The following is an 18,991-nucleotide window of genomic DNA, read 5'->3' on the forward strand; positions in this document are numbered from 1 at the left end:
AATCTCGAAAAATGAAAAACTGGAATCGCCATTTTTAAAATCGGTTGTAACTGTCAATAATATTGGAATCGAGAGTATTCTTCATTGTAGTGGAAAGAGGAATACTTTTCCACATTTTGAAATTTAATCCGAAGTATTTCACAATATGCAGCTTTGAATATGGAAATTGGTCATTTTTTGTGATTTGAAATACTGTTTAAAGTACACTCAAGGATGAATTTTCTATTTCTCGAATTTCACTTATAATGCGTGATTTGGAACTGCCTTGACATGCTGAGAAGAATGAGCTGTGGTACAATGTGATCTGATCATTGTGTCAAGAGTTATGAGTGTTTGAAATTTTGATTCTTGAGGTGTACTTACTTATACGCGCCTCTCCACTAAATTGAGAGCATATAACGGGTGATTCTCATAGAAAATGATCTAATGAACTTATATCATGGTGCGAAATCTGAATGTGATGACAATGGAGTTGCTGATGATGAATGAAGCTAAAATTTAGGTGTTTTCCAAATACAAGGATCATTGTTGTCAGGTTTACCTGGAAATCTATATAAGATAGAGCCTGTAGAGCACAAAACTACGCTCAGAGGAATCTTGAATTATACATTAAATGGAAGATATTGTAGATTAAAAACTAAAATTCATCAAAATTATTCTTTCTCCAATTTTACTTATTTTTAAAAAATTGTAACTCAGTACTCATTGAGGATAGAAAGTTCCGAATAATCTCATTTTATTAGGAATTTCATAATCTAAATAGAAGGCGGGAGCAAATTTTTCTGATCGATTACAGGATTTGGCGGAAATAACTTAAAACTGGAAAATGAACAGAAAATACAAGGTCTTTGGGTCACTCTGTATCTAGCACAAGGAAATTTATGTACCCAAACAATCAGAACTACAATATAAAATGCAAGAACCAATGTATATTTAAAGTACTGTAGTTGCATAAATAAGTATCATGACTTTGGCATTTAAATAAACAAGTTCAAAAATCTAATCAATTTCAACAAATAAAGCTCTCAAATGCTGTTTTCGATTAAAAACCTCAACAATTTCCAGGTGGGGGGTTCCTTGGACGACCACCCCCCACTGGCCAGGGTCCTGGATCCGCGCCTGTAAGTAGCTGATGATTCAGCTACTTCCCCCACCACCTATTTCAACTCTATTCTATAACTTGTAACATGTTATAAGTAGTAAAACCTTCTTATAACACATGTAACATGTAACAAAAGTTATACTTTTTCCTTGATCTTTACCGACTTCGTGCGGGAAAGGAAAAACTTGTTATAAAACACGAAATTATGTTTGAAAACACGAAGTTTCATGTAACAAGTTAAATGAATTTATAACATTTTTGTTAAAGTTGTTATATAACCAATGTTTTATAACAAAGTTACACAGTGTAAACGCAGCTTAGACACTCTTATCTCAAAAAGTAATGATCGGAAAAAATCTGAGAAAACTTTCTTATTTTGATAGCTTAATAGTAATACAAATCGAAAAACTATTGAGATTACATATTATCCGCTGGTGACGATTGTTATATATATATAGGTGGCGTACATTAGACAACGGTTCGGATTTGGAAAAGGATAAAGCTATGTGCTTTGCTTAATGACAGGAAGGATAGGTATCAAACCAGCGTTAATCAATGTTGACTTTACAACGTGAATGTCACTTGAGTTTCATATTACTTTGTTATTAGGAAATGCTGATTGCTCTGAGCAAGAGGAAAATGTCACCCCAGAAGGACAGGATACCATTCGGCTCCAGTTATTACATTCAAGGACACCAGTTTTGCCTGAGAGGATTATCTTTACCTTCTACCTGAAAATTATGTATATATCTGTGTTTCAATATTTATGTATTTTTAATAAATAAATAACAAAACCACCATCGAGGTTTCATTGAATTCTATCGATGATTTGGATAGCATTATATTCAATTGACCAAACAGTTTCAGCCTTCATTTGACTTATAAGCAGCTACAATATCTACTTATAAGCACTTTTGATATCCAATCTGTTTTTAAATCTTAAATTTATTTTTGAGTTACTTCTCTACAGAGAGTTTGCACTTTGGTTCTGTATTGCGATTGAGCGACCTCATAACTCAAATGTTCTCCTTAATCTTAATGTGTGGTGTAGTATAGAGATGACATGATACCAGTACTGGGGTGAATATCCAAATAGCCTACATTCAAAAGGCCTGAATTCATCACAGCCATATATTTTTTCCTATTTTCATCATTTCAATTTCAATCAAGGTTTATATTGAATATTCTTTCCTCTTAATATTTGATTCCTCAATGCAGAGTTGCAATTCTACAATTTTGGATGTTACAGTTCGTCGTAGCTCTGTAGAGTCGTTGAAAATTTTGCACAATTGATGGAAAAAAATTGTCCCATGGTATCTTAAAATCCTTTAAAAAAAAGAATTTGCTCAAACGACCTTCTGTGACCTGCGCGAAGCTTTTGATTGTGTCGGTCACTTGCTCCTGCTGCCTGAATTGAATTCTATTGTGTAATATAATGCTGGTCTCAAATTATTTCAAAATCTACCTGATAGGCCGCAAGCAAGTGGTATATGTATGAGAAGCATGAAATCACAAATAGCTTCTGTGAAATTTGGAGTTCCACAGTCCAAATTCTGGACCTTTGTTATTTGTGCTAATGATAAACGATCTATCTTCAGTTTTTGAAGGCTACTCAATACTGTACTCTGATGAAACCACCTTTCATATAACAATTGTTCAGATCTACAGAATCTCAAAGCTCTCACTGACTTCACAATGAAGTATGCAGCGGCATGGTATGAAGCTAAAGTTTTGCACTAAATAAAATCAAAACTCAAACCATGTTTTTCACTTTTAGGGAAGGCTTAGAAAATGCTAATGGGTCAAAATAATACCGTAATTTTTTTAGGTATATTTGTTGACAAAAACCTTTTACATGGGAGGTTCATATCAATTATATGTCTTCTAAGCTGTCTAGAATATATATTTGATTAAGCAATTGAAATCTCAAGTCGCTGAGCACTATTTGAGATCATCATATTTTGCTTTCTTTTAGAGTATTGCTACCTATGGCATACTACCATGGGGTGATAGTAGGCATAGGTACTGAAGAGTTTTATTATTGCAAAAAGGGTGGTCAGAATATAAACGAGTTCTCATAGATTAGCACATGCCAAACCTCTTTCTATTGAACTTAGAATACTGATTGTTATATACATAGTTTTATTACATATTGGGAGAAGCTCTTCCAATTAAATCTGAGACTTGATAGACATTCTCATAAAACGAGAAATTGTAATAGAATAGACGTACTACCAATATGAGGGGTGTCGCGGCAAAGTCAGCAATCTCCACTAAAGTATTTTGCTGGGAAATCTCAAAAACTGTACCTGGCACATATACCATTACTTTCATGAAATTTTCATGAGATAATTAAGATGATACCATAAGATCATTTAATATACATGCTCAAGGTCCTAGATTGATCACAAAGTCTGTAATAAGCAAAAATATGTAGGAGATTGTTGAGTTTGACATGTATTTATGGAGTTTGTTGTCTTTGAACAAATATGTTAGTTTCAAAAAAAAAAAAAATAAATGAAATTACAGAAAAGCCTTTCTGAGTCTATAAATAACACAATATAATAAATTATTATTCATGCATGATTTAAGAAAGGTTATACAAAATGCAGAGACCACGTTCTAGTCCAATAATATATTTATTTTTTCTTTCAAATATGTACATTTCAAGTTCAAAATTAGCTGATAAGAAAAAGTCAATAAAAGAAATAGTAAAAAATAATAGGGGCATCATAATAGTTGATAGAAATTAAACTGAAAACTCTGGAATTTCTACAGTTCCTTCGTACTCAACATCAGAATCTTGTTCTTCCCTAACAACATTATTATTACGACCAAATAAATTTGAAAAATAATCAAGTTCTCTTACTTCTTCCCAATTTTCACCAAAATGTTCTATCAACAAGTTCTTTACATCCCTACATTTTTCTTTTCCACAGTATTGCAATATTCATTTATAATTATTTGATTGAAAATTTTCAATTATAATGAATATTATGTTTACGATCCATAATTAATTGAAAACAATATTCATCCAAAATCTTTTAACTTTCTCTTTAAATAGTGTTTTTACGACGTTTACGTTACAAATGCAACTACTTGGAGTCTTTGGAGATCACAGTAGAGCTACATAACCTACAAAAATGGTCATATAACTGAATACTCTACTTCCATTGGTCGCTGTGGAGATTATTGTTTCTGAAGCAAACGGTACAGTGGATATTGCTGACTTTGAAATGAATAAGAGTTTTTCAACTCGGTTTTCTACAGGAAATTGCTGTCTTCGACAAGAACTGATTTTATCATTGAAAAGAGCGCCATTAATAGTACAATATAGCATAAAAAATTCATAAAGTGAAATAATTGGAGATTGCTGACTTTGCCACGACGCCCCTCATAATATATATCATCGTCTATCTAAAACAGCTGAAAGCTAAGATACTATTGGGATGAAAGTGTATAATAAACTACATAATGTATAGGATCTGGAGACTGAAAATGAATTTAAAAGTACATTATTGAATTGGCTCATTATGTTAAATTCTTTTCATAGTAGGCTATATTATATGAGTTCCTTGAGAATGCACATTTCGTTTAATCATTTAATTTATGTAGAGGTGTAAGTCTCGTCTGTATTCATACACCTATAGTGTTTTTATGAATGTCTGATGTATTTATTTCACTTTACATGTTATTGACAAAATATTTTTAATGTTGATTGACGTGAAATGTCTCTTTCGACTCTGATAGCCTATATTATATGATGTTACTTACTTTACTTTAGTTGGCTCTACAGTCCTGGGTGGACCTTGGTCTCCTCACACAATGCCTCCAATCGTCTCTCTGGGATCTTTGCCGCCAGTTGTTGGATACGCCCAGCACACGCAGATCACCTATCACATCATTTATCCCTCGTTCTTGGTCTTCCTCTCTTTCTCGTCCCCATCATTCGTCCATGCAGCAGTCTAAGTTGTGTCCTTTCCATATTCATTCTCACCACATGTCCAAGCCATTCCATCCTTCTTGCCTTAATAAATCTTACAATATTTCCTTCCCCTATAGCCTCATCGATTTCGCTGTTATGTCTGGTTCTCCAAACCCCTCCATCACATAGTGGTCCCCAGATCCTTCGATACATCTTTCTCTCGAATGACTTCAGTGCTCTTTCATCCCTGCTCAGCAATGTCCATGTCTCTGCTCCATATATGTCACAACCGGTCGGACTAACGTCTTGTACATTTTCACTTTAGTTGCTCTTGATACTATTCTACTCTTAAAAATCCTTTGATTTGCAAAATACGCTCGATTGCCCATCATAATTCTGCTAAAAAGTTTTTGGCTAGTCTTATTGTCGGCTGTCAGTGTAACTCCAACATACTTAAACTCGCTGACACCTTCAATGATGCAATCATCTGATAGTATCAAGTTGTCTACGTGCCTTCTTCTTTCATTTGCAGACATTCTCATATACTTAGTCTTTCCAATATTAATTTCCAGACCCAGCACTCTTGCTTTCTCTTTCATTGTGCTGAAATCTCTTTCAACTTATCGTGATTCCTTGCTATCAGCACCACATCATCCGCATAGGCCAGTATTTGACTTGTTCTGTTAAGTAGGTATTGTGTTACTTGTACCTATCTTCTGATGTATACCTATATTGTATGATGTTACATTATGATATTGGCTGTATAAACTTGTCGTTATCTGGGTTCAGTAGAAGGAATTCAAGATTTAAGACTGACTTTTTTGCTCCAAAACCCCCTCCCCCCTCTCCCCCCTCGTCAATCCCGCCACCCCTTCCCCCCGCCTGTAGGGTGGGGGGTGTTCTAAAAATAGATTTCCCCTCCCCTTGCCCAGTGGAGGTGAGGGGGATGAAAAAAGAGAGAGATATATCTTTCTCTCTCTCTCTCTCTTTCTAAAAATAGATTTCCCCTTCCCCTTGCCCAGTGGTGGTGAGGGGGTTGAAAAGAGATATCTCTCTCTCTCTTTCTCTCCCCTTCCCCTTGTCCAGTGGTGGTGAGGGGGTTGAAAAGAGATATCTATCTCTCTCTTTCTCTCTCTCTACCCTTCCCCTTGCCTAGGTGAGGGGAAAAAAATTTCCCTTTTAGGAGGAAAAATTCCCTCTCTATACTGACAGATTAAAGTGAATCCATATTTCTACATCTAATGCTATACTGACAAATTGAGGTGAATGCTAGATGAGGGAAAAAATCTCTTTGAGAGGGAAAAATTCCCTTGGTGACAGATTAAAGTGAATCCATATTACTACATCTATACTGACAGATTAAAGTGAATCCATATTTCTAATGTTATACTGTCAATTAAAGTGAATGCTAGATGAGGAAAAAATCTCTTTGAGGGGGAAAAATTCTCTACTGTCAAATTAAAGTGAATCCATATTTCTAATGCTATACTGACAAATTAAAGTGAATCCATATTACTACATCTATACTGACCGATTAAAGTCGCTTCTCACAAGCAGCAGACGGCTCTAGTCAGATGTAGCATCTGCTTTCTCCTCCTTCTTTTACTCAGTCCATCTCTTACCCTCACCCTTCTAAATTCCTTCTCTATTACAAAAGGCGAGTGAAGGAGACAAGGAGTAACTAACTTCCATTTTGCGCTCCTATACTAGTGAAACGCTTCTCTCTATCGAGAGTTACGAAAGGCTAGAGAATTCAAACCGTAGGCACGTGCGCTCGCTCCTCACCCTCTCCCTCTTCTAGACACGAGCGCTCTGCAAGGTTCCCCTCTCCTGCATCGAAAACCGTTACATTCCGTTACATGAAAAATGTCTAAATCGATTTATCATCTGTGACATGTGTTTAGCCGTTAAAGTTACTTCACTCTCTCTCATAATATCTCATCCTTTTACAAGATTCATGTAGAAAACCGATATAGTCAAAAATGTCTAGACTGAAATTTGAAGCTGCAGGTGTTTAAATACTCCACTCTCTCTCACGCAAGTGTTTATGCAATCAATCATAGTCAAAAATGTCTAGACTGAAATTTGAAGCAGGAGGTGTTTAAATACTTCACTCTCTCTCACGCAAGTGTTTATGCAATCAATCATAGTCAAAAAATGTCTAGGCTGAAATTTGAAGCAGGAGGTGTTTAAATACTTCTCTCTCTCTCACGCAAGTGTTTATGCAATCAATCATAGTGAAAAATGTCTAGACTAAAATTTGAAGCAACATGTGTTAAAGTTCACTCTCTCTCATGCAACTGTTTACAAGATTTTATGTTTTCGGCGCCAATATAAAGTCTTTATATTGGCTAAATCCATTTTTTCTGTAATAATTTGCACTACCTGATTTTCGGAAAGGTTGTGTTCTTTGGCCTCAATCCAGTTCATGTGAAAACTTACCTGGCGTATCTGGATACGATGTCCAGGGCCACTCTGTGTATGAATAAATTTAGATAGTCAATGAATGGAGCCGAACATTGCAGTCTCATGACAGTACCCTCTTCCGAATTTTTAATTGCCTCAGCTATTTAATAATAATAATATAATAATAATCTTTATTTCCGTATAAAAAAACAAAATAATAACAAAATTGCACTTGCAGAAATTTCACATAATATACAGAAATATTCTACCATGCAAGTGACTAAGTCACGTCCGCATGGAGGAGCATCAGAGAGACAGAAAAAAACGAACGCTTTCACAGCTACTCCCATCTCGTTTTTCTTAATAAAATCTCCTATATCATTTTTAGTTGCATACTTTTCTGCAATTTGCTTAATTAGAATAGCAATAGCATCTTTTGTAATGAATTGTTCAATACCCTCCATAATATTAGCTTTTATTGCACTCACCATTTCAGATAATCGTTTTTCAAACTCTTCCTTTGTTAATGAAGAACTAGTCAATTTCTGCAAAGCAGATTCTAAATATTGCTTATCAATTGATGATGGATGTGTTTCATTTACTTTAGTGAAAATTTCTGTACTAAGCTGTTTTAATTTAGTATTGAGATAGTTTCTGTCCAACACCTCCAAATTCTTAATTTTATCCGATATGGCTTTTAATTTCTCATCTAAATAAGCTTTATCAAACTTTATCGTTGTTAATACTGAGCAACTGAGATGAAAAGCTGTCTGTTAAAGTTTTCACTTCTCCTAGAGCGGATTCTAAAGTTAGAGTTCTCTCTGCAATAGCTTTATCGATATTAGCACTGAAATTTTGTAATGAACTTAGAATATGTTCTCTTTCAATTATGCTCACTCCAATATTCTTTGTATTTTCCGAAATGAGTTTGGTTATTTGCGAATCTAAATAAAATTTCACAGCTTCACTGATTCCTTGTTGATTTATCGATTCGATTATTTTCTGTGTTATCGAGTCAATATCACACGTAAGATTAGCAACAGCAGCCCCACCACTACCCGTATCAATTCGACCGAATCGATGTAGAGTCATCGTAACACTAAACAATTAATTTTGCTTCTTTTAGCTCTTCAATTATAGATGCGATCTCAATATCATGCCCGGTGTTGCCAGTAGCTTTTGAGGAATAGAGTAAATTTAATCTTTCCACTAATTCGTCAAAATTATCAAAGTATTGATAAATTCTATCATGAGAATTATTTTTTGCAAATTTCAATAAACCCCACCCCTTCTTTTTACTAATTTTTTTACTGGGAAATAACTTTTGAATCATTTGCGATTTAATTCCCTGATTTCGTTTAACATAGCCTCTTCGATCTAAATGTATGCCTGTAAGTGTTAAGATTTTTTTATACTTATCCAGATCTCTCTGATTATAAAGATTCGAGTTTGGTCTTGCACTGAATAATAACTCAAGTAGGCCATGTGTTAAACGAAATCTCTCATTATTAATATCTATATAACCGTTATCGAATATTACTTGCTGATTTCCAATATAATACACATCATCTTTAGAATTATATGAAATTCCATAACTGATTGAATTATTCAATTTTTCCGCCTGAAACGTTTTTAGATATTGTGACAGCACATCATCGTTTCTGCTAGAACCAAGTAAACTGTTTTCAAATTTAGTCGAGCTTAAAAAATTGTCTGTTGAACTCTCATAACTCTGCTCATCCCCCTCCTCATTATCATCAATTTCCATACTCTGTTCCTCTTTTACTTCTTCCTTTTTTGGTTTTACACTAGAGTGTGAGAATTTGTTTCTTCCCAATTCAATTATAGGTTCTATCAATGGTGATAGAGTTTTCCTATTGTATTCCTCCGATCGCCTTTCAAAATTGACTAAGCTTTTATGCTTGTCTCTAATTACTTTTCTCAATTTCTTAATCTTTTCGATTAAACCAACGTTCTTTCTATTCAGTTTTCTGCTGCTGTATGACAACATGACTGCACAAAGAATTAATCTCTACTGAACGGTAAGAAATGTATCGAGCGAATCTCGGTACTTACCGCTATTAATTCCGCACTCGCTCATAATAGTTACAAAATTATGAGGTTTACGATTCCAAACTGTATGACAAAGTTTAATGAAATCTTTATAAGAAATATCTCCTCCAACATGATCTTTGTGAATTAATTTCAGACTCAATAAATCTATCTTGAAGATTATAATCATATTTGCATTGTCCCTAGTGAAATGTTTCTGTGTAGCTCCATAACTCTGAATTAAATATGCAGTGTCAATATTTCGATGTCGTCCCATAGTAAAATATTCTCTTATCTGTGGGACATTACTCAGTTGCAAGTCATCAAAAATTACCAAGCTATATTCAGGGATACGGTTTGGATGGGGAATTTGGCTCACATCCTCTTTCATGTGAAATCCGATATTTTTCAAACCTCCAAATACCTTCCTGAGAAAAACATATTTTGGTTGATATAAGCTCTTGCTAAATAAGTAAATGTGCTTAAATCTTAATCCATTTTCAGCAAATACTAAATTAAATAAGAGATTTGTTTTTCCTCCAGCACTGGGAGAAATAATTAACATTCTTGCATTATGAGGAAGTAAGTCTCCATTTTTACAATATGCAGGCTTTTCTTTATCTGTAATTAATTTATCAAAGTTAACAATTGGTATTTGACTCATGATTACAAATGTACAGAGCGTGATCTGATGAGGAACTGATAAGTTATCAGGGGGGGAGGGTGAACCAGCACATGGCTAGACGCTCGCTCACTCCCTCCCACTGATAGAAGTTTCTCACTTCAACTGGCCCTCTCTTTCCCGCACCCTCTTCACGAGAATGCATCTGTTGCTTGAGCCTTAGCAAATTACGAAACTTCAGATTGGAATGAAAAGCAATGTTTGATAATAATACTTCTATTATATTTTCAACGAATGTACATCATGATATTTACACTGAATGGAATGTATTTACAATAGATTATATACAATAAATGTACATGATATTTACAATAGATTACAAAAGATTATTTTTCATCTAATAGTTGATCTTTACTAATATAACTAGGTGTTGAAAACCCAATCCATTTCACTAGCAATCCTTTTTTATCACGTTTTAATATTTTTTCAATCAAATACACTTGTCTCTCCGATTCGTTTAATTGTGTTTTTTTAATTTCTTCTGCATAAAACCTACCACTAATTACTTCTCCGTTTAGATCTCTCAGTGAGTAGGTTATAGGTTTAGAAGGAAATATAGAATGAATTACAAAATACTCTGCGCTCCAGTTTATGTTATAAGATTTATCGAAAAGAACCCTTTTCTTTGAGATGTGTACAACATCTCCTAGCTTAAATTTCGGTTTTGAATTTTTCAATTTATATTGTCTATTGAATGCAGAATTCAAAGACATTAAAACATGATTACGATCTTTTTTCCCCACATCTTCAGGTTTCATTCTAATGGATGAATGCATTGTTGCATTATAATCACGAACTAAACTGTCTAGTTGCGATATCCAGTTTTTGGTTCCATGTTCAGTTAAATATCTATAAATTTTTGCTTCAAGTGTTCTATTAAACCTTTCAACTATGGAGGCTTTCTTATCGGTAAAAACATGATAATGTTTAATACTATATCTATCTAATAACGCTTTAACTTTTGAATTAAAGAATTCTGTTCCCTGATCTGTTTGGAACAGCTTAACTCCCTTATTTTTAGAAATAATTGGGTCGAGAGCGTTAAATACAGATTGGCTTGCCTTGTCTTTTAATGGTACACAATATGCAAATTTTGAAAAACAATTAATAACAGCTAAGATATATTTATAACCCTTATTAAAACGTGATAAACTCGTCATCTCAATGAGATCGGCTTGAAGCAAGTCTTTTTCACTTTTCAACTCATATTTGCGAGTGGGATAGTTCACACGCGGCACGCTATGAAGCTCTAAAGCTAGCTTAGATCTAATAATATTCATGATATTTACAACAGTCAAATCAGTGGTGTTGGATGATTGTCACGGAACATACTGAGCAATCAGTTCACAGTTGGCACTCTATAATGTCCAAATGGGAGAGTGTCAACACCATTCTCAGCAATGTACCTCTTATCATCATAAGGGCTCAAACAGATTTTTGCACATTCAACCTGATACATGCTGTGGTGGAACAAGAACTAATAACCAATTCATCAAAGTCGACAATAGCTAATCCATTGTTATCTATTTATTTTTTATTTTTTGAAATATCTTTCTCTTCTACCATAATATTCTATGTTGTTAGTATGAAGACTCCCTTACTACTGTTCAATCAATCAATTTTATATGTGTACATACTTAATCAGACTAAACTGGCTTCATATATTATTCTAACTTACACATAGCTTTACAACTAGAGTAGCTTGGTTTAATTCAATAAATCAACATAGAATGAGAAACATTATACAGCATTTATTTTTTGATAATTCTTTACATAATTCAAGTATATAGTTTACATTCATTAAATATGGCATGCAATAATCAAAAATTTGTACAATATCGTCTTTATTTTTCAAACTTTTGTCAATAGTTATAATAATTTTGCATTTATTCGTAACTTACAACTAATACATTTATTCCTTAAACCTCTACAAGTATTACAATTAATTTTCACATTCAAAGCTTTTAGTATTTAATAGTTTTATTCTCTCCTCAATTAACGAGTTCATCATAATTTCTGTAAAAAAGTTAAAGTTATAGTTTGTACAACATTGCTGATTCGCCACACATTTTCATAATTTCAAATGTAAATCTTACACTATCAATGTTTTTATCTGTTAACCTATCATCAATGAAATAATACATTTGAATATTCAACCAACCTAATGAATTACAATAGCAAAATTCAGGAATTTCCTTTAATTCACATCTTCGATGTCTATCAACTATATTCTTATTTATAATATAACATACGCTTATATGTTCTGACTTCTGTTCTTCACTTTTACCAGGTTTTATAAATGTTAAATATTCCTCAAACGTTAGTCCTTCTTTTCCGAAATTATTCAATTCTAATATTGTTTTCTCAATAAGTTCGAAATAACAACATCTATATTTTTCATCGATTTTATTCGAAAAATAGTTCTTATCAAATGAAATTGAATCCATCTCCAATCTGAAATTAAACATAATATGCTATCAATCTTGTTCTAGCCCACTCTCATCTGAACAAATAAATAAAAAATTCCAGATAAGTTCATTTAATTGTTCTTTTGTTAAATGTTTATTTTTTTCTGTTATACATTTTTTAATTTTATCGATAGACTCTTTAAGATGTGCACACTCACATCTCCATGAATCGGGGCAATCTTTTTCCCTGTAAGCATCATATGATGTACCGTATAAATCACAAACTGAAATATGATTATAGTTATCACTATGCCAAACTCCTAATTTTTCATAGTCTCTCACAAATGTTAGATATTTCATATTCGTCCATCCTTTTTCTGCTAACTGGTCCAATAATTGCTGATGCGTCTCCAATAGTTCAGTTAGTTCACAACGATAACTTTGTATTCTCGCCATTTTTTCTAAAGAAACAGAATCATATTTACGTAATTCATTAAAATGCCTATTTATAATATATACTGAGCTTATATATTCATCAAATGATTTCCGTTCGACAGCTCATATCTGAAAACATATTAAACTATAAGTTGGAATGATCAGCGTATATAATCAATTGTAAAATATTTACTTAGTTAGTAATTGACTCTTATCTATCCAAGACGGTTCACTAAAACCGAGACGCTTTACGAGATAACACTTTCCAACTTTCTTTAATATTCAAGATAAACTTGCATTTCATCTAAAGTTAACTCTGATTTCTTTAATTCTTGTTCATAAAATTTGTCAGCATCCAAATCTTGTTTCAATAATTCTGTATGAGGTCATTTCTCAACTATCTTACTATAAATACCACTGCATTGATCTGCATTCGTTCAGTTTGATAGTGTCAACGGTGGAGTAAACATGGATACTTCTAAGGTGTTTAATGTGCATATGCTCTGTGGTAATAAAAACAAGCCTACCAATGAGCGGTTTGGTTTGTGGGTTCTATCAGAAAACTTGTGTGATGACAACCTTGTGACAGACATTGGAAATATTGATTACACTGCTGGAGAAGAACTGTTAGTACAGGTTGACTCAAATCTTATGCCTATAACAGAACCTTTTTGTGACAATATAATGCTTGTGAAAATCTGTGCTTTGGATGATTGTGAGCCAATGGATAAGAGACGCTTCGTTCTAAAAAAGGATATATGTGGTGCATTCAACTTATATTTAAGAGGCAAATTCTCTAATATGGTGACAGCTAAACATGGAGTCTAAGCAAAGCTGGCTTACCTATTGGACAGTGGAAGTGATATGTCTCAAAAGATTCTACAAGTGCTTGGTAATGACAATTACAACGAAGTGAAACAAAAATACCAGGAACCAGTGGGGATACCTTACAAAGTGGAGCTTGCAGATGTCCCAATTGCTACATTGATAGAAGAGCTACCGAGATTATTGGAGCAGCTGAGGAAGGAGCACTTCTATCTACTAGACTTGGACATAACACAGGACTTTGTTGGAATATTCAACAAGAATGGAATGTGTGACTTTCTAACTACAAATCATTGTTTCTGCTTTCAAGGAGAATATAAAGAAGACTATAATGTGATAGTAGATAACAATAAAACTGTTGGGATTGATTGCTTGACTTGGGTTAATAGTAATGTGAGGGTAAAAATTTATAATAAGTTTGTATGTCAAATCACAAGCCCTGGTGTAAATAAGCAGTTAGGTAACCATATTGTAGACTATATTGCCTGTGCAGATACAAGATTACGGGAAACCTTTACCTCTGATGCAGCTAAAATGCATGGTATTACACGTTTGGAAGCTACAATCTATAACTATAGTTTAACAAATAGAGACAATAGCAAAATCTTTGACCCTATTCAAGATAGCTTGTCACTCTTGAATGATAGTAGAAATTATTTCCAAAATGCTCCAATTTATTCTGTGTCCTTGGCTAAAATGTGGAGAAAACTGACAGATAATTTGAAAAATAGTTGTTGTTTGGTCTATAATGATCTTCTACAGTATGTTTACTGGAGTAATAGCAATACCAAGAAATTGACTGGAGTACAAGTAAAGCTCCCCACTGACCCACAACATAGAAATAAAATAATTTCTTATGTTATTTCTGCATTCAGTTTCAATTTACTACCTATAAATTATGTAGAGATTTTTGAGGATCCATCAAACAAAAATAATATCAGTTTCTCACAAAAGTGTTATATTAAGAGTGGTGAGACATATTTCTCCAAGTCAACCACAGTTTTCTCTACCATATCCAAAGTTGTTGACCTAGATGAGTTGGGCCTTGTAGCAACAGGTAACTTGATACCACAAGTCTTAAGAAAACGAGCAAACATAACTTGTAAGCTTCTCCCATACCCTGTTAAAGAGATACAGCCCTTGTCTCCTATCACAGTGCTATCAGCCACGAAGCGTAAGCTAGAACTGGATGAAATTGATCTAAAACGGAGGAAAATTGAGTTTTTTGAAGCCACACAGTCATTTAGGGAACAGCATAAGCAGCTAGAAGAATTTGAGGAAGAAATAGAAAATTTGAGAGAGGAACTTGAGCCATATTTCCATTCACATTGGCGAAATTTTGATCTAAGTGGAGTGTACAATGTGACTGCATTTTCTGTAAATAATAAAGGAAAATTTCCATATGTAGGTGTTTTAGGAGAAAAGGAAGGTTCGAAAAATGTTTACTTTGTAAAGGGGTGCCATAAAAATGTTTTTATTAATGCATACAATGCAAGAGAAGACCTTAAGAAAGAGGGTTATTTTGTAATCCCTTACACTAACAAAAAAGAAATTATTTGTCTACCAAGGGAAGAGAAAATTTGTGTAATTACAGTCAATGGTATGACAAGCTCTAATGGCTATAATGGTATAAGCTATAAGCTATAAGCTATAAGCTATAAGCTTATAGCTTATGGCTAAAAGCTATAATGGTCATACATTTCCTAGAATAGAATCACTTAAGTTTCTGTCAGATGTTTGGAAAAACTTGGAAGACACTCCCTTCACACAAAAAGAAGTGGAGCAGTATAATAACATCACAATGCTGGAAATTGAAGGGAAAGTAAAAGTAGGACAGTGCAAAAGATTAGAAGAGTTACCAGAAGGTATAGAGTTAGTCATTATTGCAATAAAAGAAGTGTACAATAGAAACAATACTCGGTATATCCTACAGTTTGAAAATGTGGAAGCATTGTATGTGTCAAACTATTGGTTAGAGGAAGAATTTGAAAAGCCAAACATAGATTTGAATTATAAATTAGAATCAAGCTAGATGTTTTTAAATATACACCCAGTAGGAATAAGGAAAGAGTTACTTTCTGTATTTGATTTGTCCATAGATATGGTTTGATGTATGTATAATAATTTAAAAATAAAGAAAATTATTGTGACATTGACTGTTGACATTTACCTCTCACCCCTTCTCCTGATTCCTCTCTCATTTTTTCTTTCCTGCTAAACGAGTGGAGGACAGAGGAGGAGAACAAAGGACAATTTTTGTCCTCGGAGAAGAGGAAAATTGTCCTCGGAGGACAGTTTTTGTCCTCGGAGGGGAGGATTTTTGTCCTCGAAGGATAAAATTAAAGTAAAAATGAACTTACATGTGTTGATTTCACGAAATGACAGCTATCTCCTCGGGTATGCTTGTCTCAGGTATGTTTCCCTCACGAGAGCTCAACTGGTTATGAGGTTCGGAACTCGAGTTGAGAGGTGAGAAAATGCTGTGAAAACAATGAAATATTTAATAACTGAACTGAAATCATTCGAGAATGCTATTCCTCTATCTTGAAATGGTGTGAAATATTTAATAATATTAGAAATCAATCGAGAATGCTATTCCTCTATGTTGAAATCCCGTGAAATATTTAATAATATTAGAAATCATTCGAGAATGTTTAAGTGAGTTGGCATGGGGGATTTCAGCTTCTAGCAGGTGTTTTCACCCTCTCATGCTGAGTTCTAGACGAGATTTTTTTTTTTCGTCTTCTAACACATGGATGCTATTTGAAAAATGATCGAGTGTCTTATAGGAGAGAGAATACTTACAAACCGATAATGATGTGGGAGCACATGTTGTTGGAGAGAAATTTGAATTTTTTTCGCCTTGTAGCACACTTCGCTCTCGCTCGCACGAGCCTGGAACAGAGAGAGAAACGTATGCTATATAAACAGAAGCGATGAGAGGAAAATTATCATTTACATCTGAGCCACCTTCACGATGACTTCACAATCAACATCTTCTCCATCATACATCCTGCCGGATAGCCCGCCGCAGCGCGTGCTCAACTATTGGCAGCAGCAGAAAGCTCGCAGCTCGGCTGCCACCTCCGCTGCCACGGCTGCCGCCTCCGCTGTCTCCCCAGCCTCCTCCTCCGCCTCACCCCTGAAGAGACAGGGAATCTACGTTCAACGAGAGAGGGGTGAGGAGATCGTGATTCCGGACAGTCCTCTGCCACAATCTACACCGACTACCTGGGCGCCGCGGCGTGCGGTGCTGACAACGCTGAGCAACAACATCAAGCAGAAGCAGGGGAAGAGGAGGCTAGTTTTCGAGGACGAGGGCGTGCTCACTCAATCAAAGGTTAGTTTCAACAAATATTATTAACTTGTGTATGCACAGATTTTTTCCGTGATTGATTGTTAAAAAAATCTGTGCACATACGAGTCTTTGATTATTTGATACGAATATTATTCGAACCAAATAGAAATTGATGCTAAGGAAATATTATTTGAAATGATTAGAATGCAAAGGAAATATTATTTGAACTGCTTAGAAATTATTGTTTAAACTAATCGATCATGCAACAATGTTAGCAATATTTCCTTGAACTGATTAGAAATGGTATTATGAGATATTATTGTTTAAAGTAATCGATCATGCATAAATGTTACCAATATTATTTGAACTGCTTGGAATGCAAAGGAAATATTATTTGAACCGAATAGAAATTGATGCTAAGGAAATATTATTTGAAATGATTAGAATGCAAAGGAAATATTATTTGAACTGCTTAGAAATTATTGTTTAAACTAATCGATCATGCATAAATGTTAGCAATATTTCCTTGAACTGATTAGAAATGGTATTATGAGATATTATTGTTTAAAGTACTCGATCATGCATAAATGTTACCAATATTATTTGAAGTGATTAGAATGTAAAGGAAATATTATTTGAACTGATTAGAAATTATTGTTTAAACTAATCGATCATGCAACAATGTTAGCAATATTATTTGAACTGATTAGAAATTATTGTTTAAAGTATTCGATCATGCAACAATGTTATTTCAATAACTAATATTACTTACTTTAAATGCCAATTCGATGATGTCGAGTTGAGATTATGACAATAATCTGATGTCTATATAATCTATCGATCAAGTTCTCCCTCTCTCTCGTATGATTTGATGATGAAAAATCTGAAACAAATAAGAGTCTAATGAAATATTTTTTCAACAGAAACGTGTGCCGGAAGAGCACGAGAACTCATCCATAGTGCCGCTGATGGAGGAGGTGCAACGAAGGGAGGAGGAGGAGGAGGAGGAGGAGGAAGTGGAGATAGAGAACGAGATGGAATCAGAGAACTTCCTGAGATTATTAAATAGTCGGACTGAGAAGCCATGGACGCCTCTGCGTGAGCTGGAAGAGGGCTTACCTTATCCAATATGCGACGTGAGAGAGGCGTCCAACCAGCACGGACGGCGAATTGTGCTCAAAATCCGGGTACCGGGGCTAAGAACAACGGATGTGTATCTTCCAGAAAGATTTAGCCGGATTTTGAGCACAAAAGACATTGAAAATTTCAAAATAAAGTGTAAAACATTATCTCTGTTTGTAAAGCATGTTAATGCTTTCATCACCGACATAAAAATTGTTAAATTCTAATGTCGGTAAGCATCTAGCATTAACATGCTTTACATGTTATTATTATGTATGTGTGAATAGATAAATAAAATGTAATATTGTTTCTATAAAAATTGTTTTCAATTCTTACCTGTTGTTGTTGTTGTTGATAAGTTCGTAATGAATAGTAGAAACACGCAGAAGAAGAAATGCTGCTTCACCTGCTCTGTTGTGAATGATATTTAAATAAGGTGACTGAGTCTTTTATAGTTTGTTGTGAGCATGCTCACTAGTCTTTACCGCTACAGACACACACACACACACACACACACACACACACACACACACACACACACACACACACACACACACACACACACACACACACACACACACACAGCCGTACAGCCAAGAGGCAGCGCCTTCTCGCTCGCTCCCTCCTACATCTGTTTTGGCACGTGTTCCTGCAGATGTGGGTGGGCGCACAATGCCAGCATCATTTCCCCCCTTTTCAAATTGCATTCACCTTTCAGATTATTCGCTATTTGAAA

The 18,991-nt window shown here is 34.4% G+C and overlaps 1 protein-coding gene across 1 annotated transcript; it reads left to right on the plus strand.

The window, feature by feature from the left end:
- Nucleotides 1–16,714: 16,714 nt before the first annotated feature.
- Nucleotides 16,715–18,690, plus strand: LOC120351680. Its single transcript, XM_039429632.1, has 2 exons — nt 16,715–17,175; nt 18,057–18,690. The coding sequence occupies exons 1-2, from the start codon at nt 16,813–16,815 to the stop codon at nt 18,480–18,482; spliced, it is 789 nt and encodes a 262-aa protein (XP_039285566.1). The 5' UTR covers nt 16,715–16,812; the 3' UTR covers nt 18,483–18,690.
- The last annotated feature ends 301 nt before the right edge of the window (nt 18,691–18,991 follow it).

This window comes from Nilaparvata lugens, chromosome 5, assembly GCF_014356525.2.
Source record: "Nilaparvata lugens isolate BPH chromosome 5, ASM1435652v1, whole genome shotgun sequence".
In the NCBI taxonomy this organism is placed as follows: domain Eukaryota; kingdom Metazoa; phylum Arthropoda; class Insecta; order Hemiptera; family Delphacidae; genus Nilaparvata; species Nilaparvata lugens.